We start from the raw sequence: 14,603 nt of genomic DNA, 5'->3' as shown, positions 1-14,603 counted from the left end.
GGAGAATCAACAATTAAGGACTTGTATAACGTTTTTATATCGAATGTAATTTAAAAGCCCTTGACTAGATGACGAATTTTTTACTTGATTATTAAGAGACGTATACGGAATTCCTATTGTTTCAGTTTTAAAGGGAAAAGACAGAGTTAAAAGAGGGACGGATTGAGGGAGCAAAACTAGAATTATGATTTGCGCATTTTTAAATACCAAACCAGACAGGGAATAGTTTTGGTTATAATGGTTGTGTATAATGAAATTTTCAAAATAAAATATCTTGAAAAATATATGTACCTACTGTATCAAGGAAATGTTTTCAAAGTAATTTTTCGTTTGAAAGCTGTTGAATTTGAGTTAGGAAATCAACCTTCAATTGCGACGTGTTCATAATTATCCTAATAAAGCAACGTCACTGGTAAAAATCTCCATAGAGTTAAAATAAAAACACAAAAAACGTGAGCCATGAAGCATTTGTGCTATAAAAACATTCCTATGTATTTTAAAGAAGATAGAGATAATAAGTTCTCAGTGGAACTTGTTAAGTGTAAACAATACTTATAAAAATTAAAAACTAATATAGGTAAGTGAAAGTGGTGCAGTAACTTGTTGATGTGAAAAGTAAAATTATTACTTTATAATTACATTCCTTCACCGATTGATGTGCTGAGTTTTATTATATATACCAATATCGAAGATATTTCGACCGACATTACTACTGACGTCCAACACAAAATCTCATCTCTAAAAAAACTCGGATATCGAGAACAATATGACAACTACGGATGAGAAAAACAAAGAGAACAGAAGACATTTCAGTAGCAGCAAAAAAGATCGAACGAATGAAATCCTGCATTCCACAAGCAGTATTCAAGACCGAAGATAAGGTAGTTTTACCCGAGTGACAGCCCCAACGTTTGACGGCAACGTCTTGGACCACTTACGTTAAACAATTTGAGGCAGCCGATAGAGTAAATAATTGGTTCGATAAAGTAAACTTAACTATTGAACTGCGAGGAGACGTCGTTTAGCCCATCCAAAAACTTTGGTAGATGCTCTGACTGCAGTTCTAGAATTTAATGCAGCCACGAAGGCGTCGAAATATAATGAGAATAGAACCATACGCAGATCGTATAAGCGCCCCGGGATTTCCACCCTTCAACCCTTTGTGATATGGGTGACAAGTCGGAATATTTATCTCTAAATAAATGCGTAACTTCCGTTTGTCTCCTGGCTTTATAACCATACCCAATCGTTTATAAATTTCAATATTCTACTTATTAGCCTATAATCGATGTTGACATCAAATCCACAGCAATACCATTTTTTTTGTTTAATATATAAATTGCTGGTTTTTCAAAATTTTACAAAAGTGTGAAGTTGCATAACGTTTAAGACATGATATTTTTGAAATTAATTTTTCTTGAAATTTAAATAACTAAAAATTGGAAAAACTTCTGGAAATTAAGAGCAATAAATCAAAAACATATGATGATGCGACAATATTGCTTACCTGGTACAATAGCGACAGTTTTGAGGGCTCGCAGTACCCTGAATGTTCTTAAGGCAGCGAGATTTCCAAGATCTATACCCATTGTAACATAACTGAAAACATGAAATATTTTAGCATAATACTATACTGAGGCGTTTGCTAACTAGGAGATCACACTAATAAGCTGCCGATTAGTTAAAAAACATTTTACATTGAACAACACAGTTTACGTTCATAATGCATATAAAAAATTTTTAAAAATAGTTCAATTGTTAAACTAACAGGAACTACATCAAGTTCTAACAAATATCATTTCTAGGTCAGAGGTAAATAATAGTAATACTAAACTATTTACTAATGTTTTTGATGGACTAAATGTCTTACACACTTAACAACTTACATCATCCTAACTGCTTATAATGTGGTTTTGAATAATCGATTAATATAAAGGACATAATTCTTTGTATTTTCGAAAAACTACTTGGTACTGAATATAACATCTTCTAATATGTTATTTATTGACTGGTTCTTTTTGTCTTGTGAAAAGAAAAATGATAAAGCGTGACTTATTACGAGAGTACTTGGAGGTACTTTACTAAGTTACAACAAACTCTCTTACAAAAATATGATCACCTAAATAATACCTTCCAAAATGATTATATCTAATTATGACAACGAAGAGAATTTTTGCCCTCTATTTTTAATTTATTCTATCAATTCATTAGAAGTATCCAATATCTTCAGATATTATTACATATCAAAATAGCACAGATGATTTTATTTATTTCTTAGTTTCAACAACATGAGGAATATACAACTGAATCAATATGTTATAATTTTACAATGCATGTATTATATTATATTGATATTCATAACAAATCCTGTGAACTTAGAATTTATGCATACATTAATAAAAAACATAAAGATCAGATATCGATTTTTTAAATCGCATTCCTTTATTTTTCAACAAATTCACCAGATTTGACAGATGTGCAATATGTTAGTGTTTAGAGTTTAAAATTTCATAGCTCTTTTAATACTCTATTCATTTTATTTTGCATACAACTTTGTGATTATACTCCCACACAAGGTCCAGAACTTTAGCCTGTAATATTTATATCTGTCTTCTCTTTGTTACCGTGGTTTATCTACTGTCATATGTTCAACATTTCCGATATTAATAGGCTGTAAATTTAGTTTATCAGTATATTTCTAATTCCTGTAAGCTGGTGATTTTTGTATCATTCTAAAAAACGATATTAATGTTAATATCAGTCTACCTTTATTCTATTTTGGTATAATAAACGTCTTAAAATTTTATATGTTAACTTTTGCTGTTTTGAAGATCTAGCTCTTCATAACTATTTTACTCATCCACATGTATATATATTACTATACAAAAAGTATATTGCACTGCTAGCAAGGAATACATTATGAGTTTTTCCAATTTTTCGTTTTTTTTACGATCATAGTAATATTATATGCAACCGATAGGCTTTGGTGATCATTATTAAATATTCCTAACAATGTAATCCCTAATCACGCTGTCTCTTTCAATACAAAAGTATTTGTTGATGAGCAAACTTGAAAAATATATATCCATGGATCGTACATATTATTCAAAGACACATTGCTCATTAGGAAATTGATGCAGTTTTAATGGGTCATTTTACATAATGTTCTAAAAGGATAACGTAACTACTAAAGTATTCTACTTTCGATTTCAAAGACAACTGTTTAGCAGACACAACTCACTTGATTCTTTAGAAACTTTTACAATTTTATAACAATATAAGTAATTTTTGTACCTCAAATCTGTGAAAATAAAATCTAATATCAAAGAATTAATTGCATAAAACGTTTTCTATGGTACCTAAACCTTTACAAAAATTTCGATGTTCAATGATCATTCAAAACATATAAGTAAGAAGATCGAACTAACTTTATCAATATTCGGTTGAGAATCTACTTTGTAAAAATCAATTGTAGTATCAATTAAAAGCCAAAAAATACTTAGAGTCGTAGGTGGTAGGGTACAACGAAGCTTAACACAATTTGCATAGATGTAGGCGGATAAATGTATGGTCAAACCCAATGAAAGCATTATTTGAATTCCTCCTGTGTAACTTGATTTTACATTGGTTACAGATAAGCAGATCAGCTTATGATGCTAATTATAAAAAACGATAGAATACTAGCGCACTGGTAATTGAAATTCTACAACAAAGAGGAAAGCTCAGTATAGAGAAATCTTGATAATATCAAGATGAATGGCTTGTATTTCTTGTATTGTATTTATATAAATCCATATATCACCTACATTGTGATTTGAAAATAAAATCTGTTGTAACCTTAAAAATTAATTTTTCCTCAGTTTTCATATCTCAAAAATATGTAGTAGCTATAGTCAAATTAATAATTGTAGTCAAATTTACAAAATAAAGCTGTAAATTTGACTTATTATTGAGTTCATTATTTATAGCTTTCTCGCTTCTATATATATGAACCATTTCTAAAAATTCTCTTCTTTGTGTATTTTCTTCCGCTTGAAAATTTTTTGAATTTTTATCGTTGATTTATATTTTTTTGTTATCTCGTGGTGGTTCCTTAATACAGTTTTAGTTTTTTTTTATATGAATTTTAACGAAGTCTGCCAACTATATTATGAGCGGTTTCTTATTGGGAACGTGGCAATCAAACACCAAAAGTAGACTAACTTTAATATATTTTTCGAGCTTTCGAATACTCATGTATTCATCATCTGGGGAATAATTAATTAATGAAGATTTTCGGTGGTTTTGAATTGTATTATTTCTTGTAAAAATTTTTCAAATCATAGGATTCAAAATTCAACATTCAAAGTGACTTTGGTGTTTCATTGCCACGTTCCCAATAAGAAACCGCTCATTATATATATATATATATATATATATATATATATATATATATATATATATACTCATTTAGTTGAGAGTTGCAGTGTATTGAAAATCAATTTTTAAAGAAACAACAAAATTCAATACATCGCAATTCTCAATTAATTAACTCAAAACACCAAAAAATCTACAAAACCGCTAAATCAAAAAACAATGATGTACTCATTGTCAAATATAAGTTTTGACAAATAAATCATAGCTGACTGTTGAAAGAGCATATCTTAACCAGTTAGTGGTTAACATCCTGTACAATCAATTATTTACCAGTTCAGATGTTCTGTGGGGAAGGTTAATAGGCGAGCGTGAGTGTAGTTCCCGTGTCTGGTCGTCTACTAGGCGATGGTAAACTTATCAATAAACAATAAACTAAATCTATTTATTATCAATAGAATGAAATTTTTTCTTCACCTCAGAACTGCAACCATACCCTACTTTGTTTTTAAATGCAAAGGTATGACATTCAGTCTATTTATTCTATGCTTTCAACTTTCCGCTTTATTTTCAAAAGGCACCTAATGTAGTTCGCGTTTTCTTCTTTTTTATTCTGTTGTTGATAAGTGGATAAAGCATCTATAACACCCCGTCATGCTATTGGCCTTCTGTCAAAATTTGGATCATTTACAACAAATTGGTCCATAACATCAATTATAGTAGTCAAACTTCTTGTGGGAGAAGCCAAATTTATACGGCACTAATTTGACGTTTACCAGAATCTATCTTCTAATCTCATTCTAATCAGTTTCCAGTGAAAGCACAAAAGCACCGCACCAAACAACACAACTACACTGTTTCGGATATGTTATGACCATCTTTGGAAACCTAGCGCTGTCCATAATTTCGGAAAATCCTCGAATTCAAATAAAAGAGCGTTAAACCGAAAGAGCGTTCCACAATCTTTAAGGATTAAACTGATTTTATGTATAAGATTCAAGTAATTCAAACAAATATTGATAACTTTACCATCCCCTAGAAATTACGACGACCAGAAACGAGATCTCAACTCACTAGATAAATTCTGCCGGCATATCACCTTCCCCACAGAACACCTGAACTGGTTAGTAAATGATTGGGGTGTTAATCACTAACTGGTCTAGATATACTCTTTCCACAAATAATAGTCCTGTAGATGTGTATAGGAGTTTTTTACTAGACCACATTTATCAGATGGATGCATACGATGGAGGAGGCTTTATTATTTGGAGACGACTTGTATATTGCACAAATCGGTAATTTGAATACTTAATGGTACATGGGTTCCTTTGATAATCGATAATTTTATAATGATGCATGATAAAGGCCGTCCACACATTGTAATGGAGTTGAAGAACCCTAATATTAATGTTTTGGTTAAGCCAACAAAGTAATTCTAGCTAACTGTTAGATGAGAATAGATCTCAGGAAACTTTGGAATAATTGTCTATAGCTCTTATCTAAGAATGAAATAGAATTTTTATACACCATGTGTAAAAAATGGGATCACGAAACAGTGAAGTTGTAAGGGATAGAGGGAGTGATATTTGGTAGTAATTTATATTTGGTGGTGTGAAATTCGTTAGCGCCGTACAGCAATATTGATATCGATTTTATATGGATGTAAATTAACCACAAAAAAATTAGAAGCTGCTATTCTTCTAACTTCTCCAAAACTTTTTTCTTTATATTAAGTTCTATAGAAAATGTGAATGTCAAAATTATTTTTTTTGCAGGTTAAATAGGACCATTTAAGAAGATGCGATAATTTTATTGAGTACTTATTTTTTGTGATTATTTATCTACCGTTCTAAATAAGTTATGTTCAAAAAACTTCACATCATTTTATGAGATTTAAATACTTGTAATTGATCTACTTCACAAAATTATTATGATTTCAAGTACAGACCTGAAGTAAATAGATGCGATGGAAAAAGAGCTAAAAAAGCTAAAATATTATCAACCGATACTAACCAAATATGTTATGTTTTAGTGGTACACCAAGTGGTATAAACTAACTAGAACCTCTTCAATTATCTTTTACTGGTAATTAGAAGTACTAGACAAGTCACTTGTTTTCTGTTAGTGTCTACTACCATTAATGTAAATTTTAATGATATTTTTGAAAGTTCACATGTTATATAGTTGTAAGAAGAAGAGAATTTGTTATATTTTTAACCACAAGATGAGCCCTATCTTTTTATATGATTTTGGTCGATATTATCAAATCAAGAGTAAGACCAATGTTACTATAATGTTGATCACTTCTGCGAAATCGTGAGCTATTCTATGGAAATTCCTAGTAGTGAATGTTCTAATCTAGGCTATTCTACTCACGCTAAAGCTATGACTACGAAGTCGAGCCAGTTCCATGCATCTCTAAGGTAGGTGAATGGTTGAAGTATAAAACCTCTCGCCATCACCTTCACTGCTGATTCAAACGTGTAGATGCCCGTAAATATTACTCTGAAAATAGAAAAAATGTATCGAAACTCATAAATTGACGAAATTTAAGATACTTACTCGGTTGATTCTACGGTGGGAGTTGTAGGCATTATCATAAGGATACAGTTGACAAGAATTGTTGTAATGATAAACAATGAAAATAACGGATGAACGAGGATATAGATGGCCACCCTCCGAATTGGATTGAAAGGATCGAGTATCCAAAGAGCATTTGTTGCACTAAACCGAAAAATGTCCTTGCCTTTACTTATAACTACGAAAGTCTGGAACAAACATTTATATCTATATCTATTTAACAATAGGTTGGATTTAAAGAAAAAGTAATATCCAAAAATTGATCTATGTTCCTAAGTACAAATTTTAAACAATTAATATAGTTAGGAGTGCGTTAATATCCTGCGGGTATAGTGACTATTGTATGTGTATAACATCCTAATTGAGAATATAACTAACACTGATGTTGATGCTAGATCATATATCACTATTTCTAACCCAACAGGAGAAATTAGTTGTAGGTTTATACTCGAACACTATAATATACCTTATTCTACAGGATGTTCCGGGACTTGATGCAAAGAATTCGGGAGTGAATAGATGACGTGAGAATAATAAAAAAATTCTCATATGACCCGTCGCTTCTGAGTGATAGACCTTCAAAGTAGCGAAATCAGAACTTACATTTAACGGAATAAATAATTCTACACTACTATCTGAAGGCCGGGGGCGGCTCATGTCTAATGGTGAACAATCCGTAACTCTTACAGGGATAATCTGCACAATATAAAGATAGCAGAAATGAATTTTTAATCCATTTTTCAACTAAAAGTCACTCTTTGTTTAAAACGATAAAATTAAGGATTTAGGAGGTATGTAGATTTTTATATCGTTGTACATGCCAAGGAAACCTTTCGCCATAAAGAAAATTATCATAAATTGTAATTATTTATTGAAAATACTACACGAGGTATTAAAACGATCTACATATCTCCTAAGCCATGACTTTTATCAAGCTAAACAAAGAGTAGCTTTTTGTTAAAAAATCGATTGAAAAATTCATTTTTGCTATCTTTAGATTGCGTTACGGACTGTTATCCATTGGGCATGAGCCGCCCCTGGCCTTCAGATAGTAGTGTAGAATTATTTATTCTGTCAATCACACTACATGGACATACGTATTCATTCATTAAAAATTCATAATATTCGAATGTATAATTTAGAAAATATATTTAAACAAAAGCTCTGATTTCGGCCTATAGCTCAGAAACGAGGGGTCGTAAGAGATATTTTTTCTCATGTCATTATTTTCACGTAACCTACTCACTCCTGAATTTTTTGCATCAAGTCCCCGAACACCCTATTTATCGGTATTATCACTACTTAGACATATGAAATGTGATCCACTTACCATTTGGTTTTGGTAGAATGAGTCGATGTCTTCAAGTGGTGTGCTGGCCAGTTCGGGAGGGAAACTGCCCTGAAGACGTACCGGAATGGGAAGACCCTGCTCCAGAGTCGGATCGGGCTGAGGCCCTTCATCTTCGTCCTCGTCCTCATACCGAATCTGTGATTCACACAATTAAATGTTTATAAAAGCATGACGTATATCTATTTACAGAGTAGTTTGCTTTCAATAATTAATCTGCTCCAACATCTTAATTTTATTATAATTTATCAATTTATCTATATTATATTATAATTATATATATATATATATATATATATATATATATATATATATATATATATATATACAGTTCCATTTGAAGAGAATGCTTCCTTCTCATATCTCTATTTTTTGCGCAATTTTTGAATTGTTGACTGGTAAAATTGTTTGCAAAATTTGGTAGGTATATATGGACAATTCCTTCTGCTCACCGTTCCTCCTACACAAGGCGAAGTTTTCATGAAATCTGTGTTTGTATCCGACGTTTATCACCGATGTATTGTTGCAATATGTGATTATTCATTTACCATAATTGAAGTGATTACCAGTAATAGTATACAGAAAATAACTACAAACTTTGCATAAGGTGAATTGCAAAATAAAATTGTACTTCCCATTCACAATTCAGAATATAAATAAAATACGAATGTACGTTATCTTAGATATGTGAAACAGGAACAAGATACAAGCAAAAATTAGCCAGACACCCTTGCCAGAGATTATTGTAAAATATTTCTCAGTCACCGTTGATAGGCGTTATAATACTGAATAATTTAGTTCAACATAAAGCATTGGGTGAAAACGTTTATACATGCAAGAGTTTTTCGGGAATTAACTGTTTAACATAATTAGTATCAAACCAAGACATTATTGTGAAAGTTAGGGGTTATATGAAACTCATTTGCTCAAGCATAATTGAATAAACTTAACAAGCTCAAAATCAAGCATCAAAGTTACACAGTTTATAAATATAGATATTCTTAAAAATTCAACTGAATCCACTTGGTAAGTCAATACCACAAAATACTAACAACCAAAAATAAATTTAACCTGGATCAGTCTTTGGTAAAATTGAAAATGTATGTTTCAAAAGAAAACCAAGACAAATTTTGGATCAAAATATATTCGATAATAGTACTAGTAGTATTACAATGATTTGCGATTATCAAGTGTTTAAGACAGTGTTGATGAATACATTGGTGCCCACATAAAATTTCATAAGGATTCAATATTTTTCTGAGAACATTCGAATAATAAATTGAAGTCTGTAAGTAGCTAACGAATTGTGCATGTCACTTATTTTACGTTAATCTTTAGCGAGGGGCTGATCAAATATTCTATTATTCACATCCCTATTCACTCTAACTTCGTTTCTATCCACTTTTTATCTAGGTACTTTCGGTTATTGCTTGAGTTTAACACGAATTGTAAATTATGTATCGTATAAACTCCATTGTATTGAACATAAAGGAAATAAAAGTGTAATTAAAGTTTTTGTATATCAACGAAGCCAAATTATGGTGCTTGATGCACTGAAGGCACCAGTAGTATTCATAGAGCCTGATTAAACATTTCTTTTTAATGTTTGATAGAATCTCTGTGTATCAAATGAAGATTTTTGTGTTATAACTATGTGTTTAGGAGTTATCTATATTAAAAGCCTAATACCAGAAATTCTACTCAGTGCAAACATGCAAAAACGTAATAAACTGATTCACTTCAGTGTATGTTAAATGTTTTTATTGACACTTCCTATATTGTGAACTACACAACACGTACAGGTTTTAAAGTGAAACCTTTATTACTGTGGTTTAGTTTATTTTTTCACAGATTATAATATATCGTAACTCTCCAAAAGTTTGTGTTATTTCAACTTAATTATATTACCTACTCAACTGAAAATCTTACTTGTATCATTGTCATAAACGACAGAACCGTATAAATAGTATACATAAAAATATATAAGTAATTCAAAGAGATTTGAAGTTTATTTGTTCAGAGTTTCCAGTTTCATCAGCATTCACTGTTATAATTTTGGGATTCTATTAATCGAATTACTAGTTTGTTTCATTTTATGAACATATATACACACCAATCCAATACCTTTTAAATATGATCATAGATGTTTTGAGGCAGAAGTTGTCCATCGACACTACATATGGGATTTCCCACTAGTTTTGAGACCAGTATTAGGCCTAAATACTCAACTTCGTTTTTAGAGGCAAGGGAATTATTATACATTGCAATACTGGGGCATTCAATAAGTCTTGTTGTGAATGCTATGTGGGTTGATTATTCGCTGTTTGGTAAAACATTTTTCAGGATGTTGAGATGTTATTGAAGTTTGTTCGTGGCTACCTCTGGATTGGTTTATATTGCGAGGACGGTAGTGTCTCTGGGAATGTAGTAGTATTATTGGGATGTTTGCCGTACATATAATGAATAGGGCTCAAGAAATTTTCTTATGGCCAACCTGATTTGGTTAACATGGGTTTCAAGTAGTAGAAATGCCATAGGATTTTAGGATTTAATAGTAATGTTTCGGAATGCAGTTTTTTTGTTTATACGAGGTATCCTACTTAAATTTTGAGATAGACAAATAGAAAACATTTATTTTTTGTTTTTAAAAATAATCTACTTTAAGATCAATACACATAGCACTTCTTCTGGTGTAGAAACGTTAACTTGGAATTTCTTATTGATCTATGGGATAAAAAGAAATCATTGGATTCTAAACAAGGACTGTACGGCGGACTTAGCAATTCAATGTTTCGACAGTTGAAAAACGTTTTTTTAACTGATTCGTCTTCTGCGATTGGCCGTTATATGTTGCTCTAATAGAACGGTAGTGACATGTCCAGTTATTCCGAAAAAACAGGCGACCATTTGCTTCGAAGTGTTTCGTGCGCGAACAACTTTCATTGAATTTGGCTTGTCTGACAAGGCCCATACAGTCGATTGCTGTTTAGTTTCGGATTCATACCTGTATGCATATTACCATGATTCGTCGCTGGTTACGATATTATAGCGATTTAATTTTTTCAGCATTTCTTTGCACCGATGGATACGAGCTTCTGTCAAATTACGCGGTATCCAACGCAAACAAATCTTCTAGACAACCAAATTTTTATGCAATATTGAATGTATGCGAGCGGGACTGATGCCCAAATATGCCTCAATCTCTTGGTATGTCACATGACGATCTTAATATATGAGTTTATGCACAGCATCGATGTTTTCTGGCACAGCAGCTGATTTTGAACGACCTTTTACGTAATTCATCCTATAGCGAATTGCGACCATGATTGAATTCGCAAAACCAGCGAAGTACGGTGGCTCGAGATGATGCTCCATCAAGTCGAAAGTCATATAAAATCATCGCACGAAAATGTTTGCGATTTAATTCCATTTTTTGACCAAGGTTAATGTTTCAAGTATATTTGAACAACTCATAAATCACTCGTACACACGTTCTAAATTAGTTCACCATTGAAAATGAGAAACTTTATGATGGCAATGTCAGATTTGACATATTCACATCAGTGTTGACATATCTCAAAATCTAAGTAGCAGCCCTCGTAAAATAACCCTTGGTGTCAGACACGATTGAATGCTTTCTTTATGGTTTCATCAAGAATAGTTTTTCAAATATTTTGAATAGAAGTGGTAGGTGGCTTATGGGACGGTAGAAACTAGGTAAATGGGATGGTTTTTGGAGAAGTTTTATGTGGACGAATTTTAGGGTCATGGGAATGTAGTTTATCTAATGTGGTATGGTTTGGTTTTTATTAGCATATGTGTGTTCATGACTTAGGGATTGAAATTTATTACTTGTACTTACAACAAGGGTTGTGTCTTTGGCTTGGTTTTTGTCGTGTTTTTTTTGACTACCTACCATTCATGTCACTTTATTTTTTACTGTCACCATTTTCCATCGCTATCGTTGTAAGGTGTGAATTGGCCTAGCATATTTGGGTTTCATGATTGGTAGTGTGTGTATTGGCTAGCTGGAGGATAAGATATGTGGAATGGAGTTTGTTGGTGTTATTATGTGAGCTATTCTTGGTACTTCTAGAGTTTGTTGTGTTTGAATGGATGGTGCATGATGCATTTTAGTTGACTTTTCGTGGATTTATATAAAACAGGCATGAATTGTTGTCCAAATTGACTCATGTTCGTCTGGTTTTGATTTTACGCCTAACCAACTTTTTATGATCGGTATTTACATTTCCTATGAGTGAGTTTTTTTGAAGCCCGCCCCTGTTCCTTCTACTTTAAATACTTATTTGTCTTTGCACAAAGATATAATTTGCTAATTATGTTGAAGTTATTTTGGCCAATTTAAATCATCAGTTTTCAACACTTGAAATTGAACAAAAAATTTCATATCAAATAAAAACTTAGCACAGATAACGAGGATATCTAGTAGGCTTGGTATAGACACATCCGTACGTTTTAAAAGTCAAAGGAATACTTAAATAACGTTGAATGGGACGAGTTTTCATATTTGTTAAAAATGTGAGAAGACTATTCAATTACACTGTCAAACTTATACAGAGCTTTGCTTTAAGAGTGAAAAGCAATTTTGCAATATTTTTTATAATAATATCTGCAATAAACATAAATGACAATATTAACGTAAGTTTGAAGTTTTCAGAAATCTTTCATAAAAAATATAATTGTGTTATCTATGAAAAACAATCAAACATTTATATGTACAGAAAAACGCAAATATCACCAGCCTGTCAATTGGTCATAAAAATTAAGCATAGATAGAATCATGATGTAAAAACTACAAGGTTTGTTCTTCCCGAGGGCTCATTCTCGACTCGTTTTGCGCATCTCTCAATAGCCAATGAGAATTTGCTCCCGATTTGGAAGCGAAGATGGATTTTTAAAAGAAGGTTTGCTAACAAACTATTTTGGTGAAATTATAAAATATCTTTCGGCTTATTCAGTAGTAGTTATGGATAACGTAAGTTATCATTCTCGACGCATAGAGAAGACTCCAACTTCATCTTGGAGAAAACAAGAAATTATTGATTGGTTAACCACCAAAAGTGTTGAATTTGACGATAATTTGGTAAAAAAAGAACTATTAGCTATAGCAAATTTACACAAACATCGTTTTATTAAATACGCCGTGGAAGATATAGCAGAAAAACTGTAACTGTGCTGCGCACACTGCCATATCATTCCGAACTGAATCCTATAGAACTTATATGGGCGCAAGTGAAAGGATTTGTAGCAAGACACAACACAACATTCATTGAAAGACGTTAAGCTACTGTTTGATCAAGCCATTAAGGAGGTGACACCAGAGAACTGGCGAAAAGCAGTCCAGCATGTCATTAAAGAAGAGGAGAAAATGTGGGAACTACTTGATCGATCGGACCGTCGACCCGTTAATTATAACATCAAGAGGAAATGACAGCTCCTCAGATTACGAAGAATATTATGATTTTTTATAATTTAATTTCTGTATAATGAATTTTTTGTATAATGTTCAATACAAAATAAGTGTACCTAATACTATGTACATAATGCCTAATTTTTATTCTGTTAATATAAAATGCTTTCCTTTTTAGGAATATCCTACCGGCACGCCTTTGGCACAATATTTTCAGTGTTTGTGAATGGATAACATTAGGCTAAACCCATAAATTGATCCTATCCCGGGTGGTATTACCTGCACTTGATAAAAAAAAATTTCACATTGGAATCAATGCCAAACTATGAAAGTGGCTTAAATATTCGTTGGGTCACTCTGTGGTCCCTTTGCATACCTAATGAAATTTTATCACTCTATACCTTTCTGAAATAAACTATAGTGCAGGTCATCAAGCAGCAAATTAGTTTTGAGATAATGATTTACAAATGTTATATTTTTGTCATAATTTGAGTTGAAAAAATCCTCTCAGTTCATACATAGATGACACAGAAAAAAATTTGGAACAAGGAGAGAAAAACTAATATCAAAGCATTTTTCAGTTGAGTGAGTAGTACTTTTGCCAAAGTTGAAAAATACAGTATCTGAGATATTGTCTGTGGTCATCCCTACTACAGACGTCTTCCTGTATATAAACAACCAATTACGAATGATGATTGCGGGTTTTCACAACAGTACATACAATAACAGCTTTCCTAAATTCCCAGAGCTTCATATAGTGCTTAAAAATGAGTTATCGAGGACGTAAAATAGGAAAGACATACTTCAAACATAATTGACAAGACATGACAAATTCTTGAAGGCGCCCATGTGTCTACCTGAGACTCGATTTATCAGAGGCGGATCTACAGG

General features: G+C 32.0%; 1 protein-coding gene across 5 annotated transcripts in view; it reads right to left on the bottom strand.

Moving 5' to 3' along the window:
• The window catches only part of LOC130892064 (sodium channel protein para), a 99,190-nt gene that overhangs the window by 41,531 nt on the left and 43,056 nt on the right, over positions 1-14,603 (bottom strand). For all 5 annotated transcript variants that reach the window (XM_057797285.1, XM_057797313.1, XM_057797320.1 and 2 more), the window contains 4 exons: positions 8,264-8,419; positions 6,916-7,121; positions 6,730-6,858; positions 1,508-1,599 (listed from right to left, as the gene is read on the bottom strand). In XM_057797285.1, the coding sequence (XP_057653268.1) occupies positions 1,508-1,599; positions 6,730-6,858; positions 6,916-7,121; positions 8,264-8,419 (583 nt within the window). The remainder of the gene's footprint in view (positions 1-1,507; positions 1,600-6,729; positions 6,859-6,915; positions 7,122-8,263; positions 8,420-14,603) is intronic.

This window comes from Diorhabda carinulata, chromosome 1 (genome assembly GCF_026250575.1).
Source record: "Diorhabda carinulata isolate Delta chromosome 1, icDioCari1.1, whole genome shotgun sequence".
Taxonomy (NCBI): domain Eukaryota; kingdom Metazoa; phylum Arthropoda; class Insecta; order Coleoptera; family Chrysomelidae; genus Diorhabda; species Diorhabda carinulata.
Note: the sequence above shows the minus strand (reverse complement) of the source record. Positions and strands in the feature narration are given on the sequence as shown.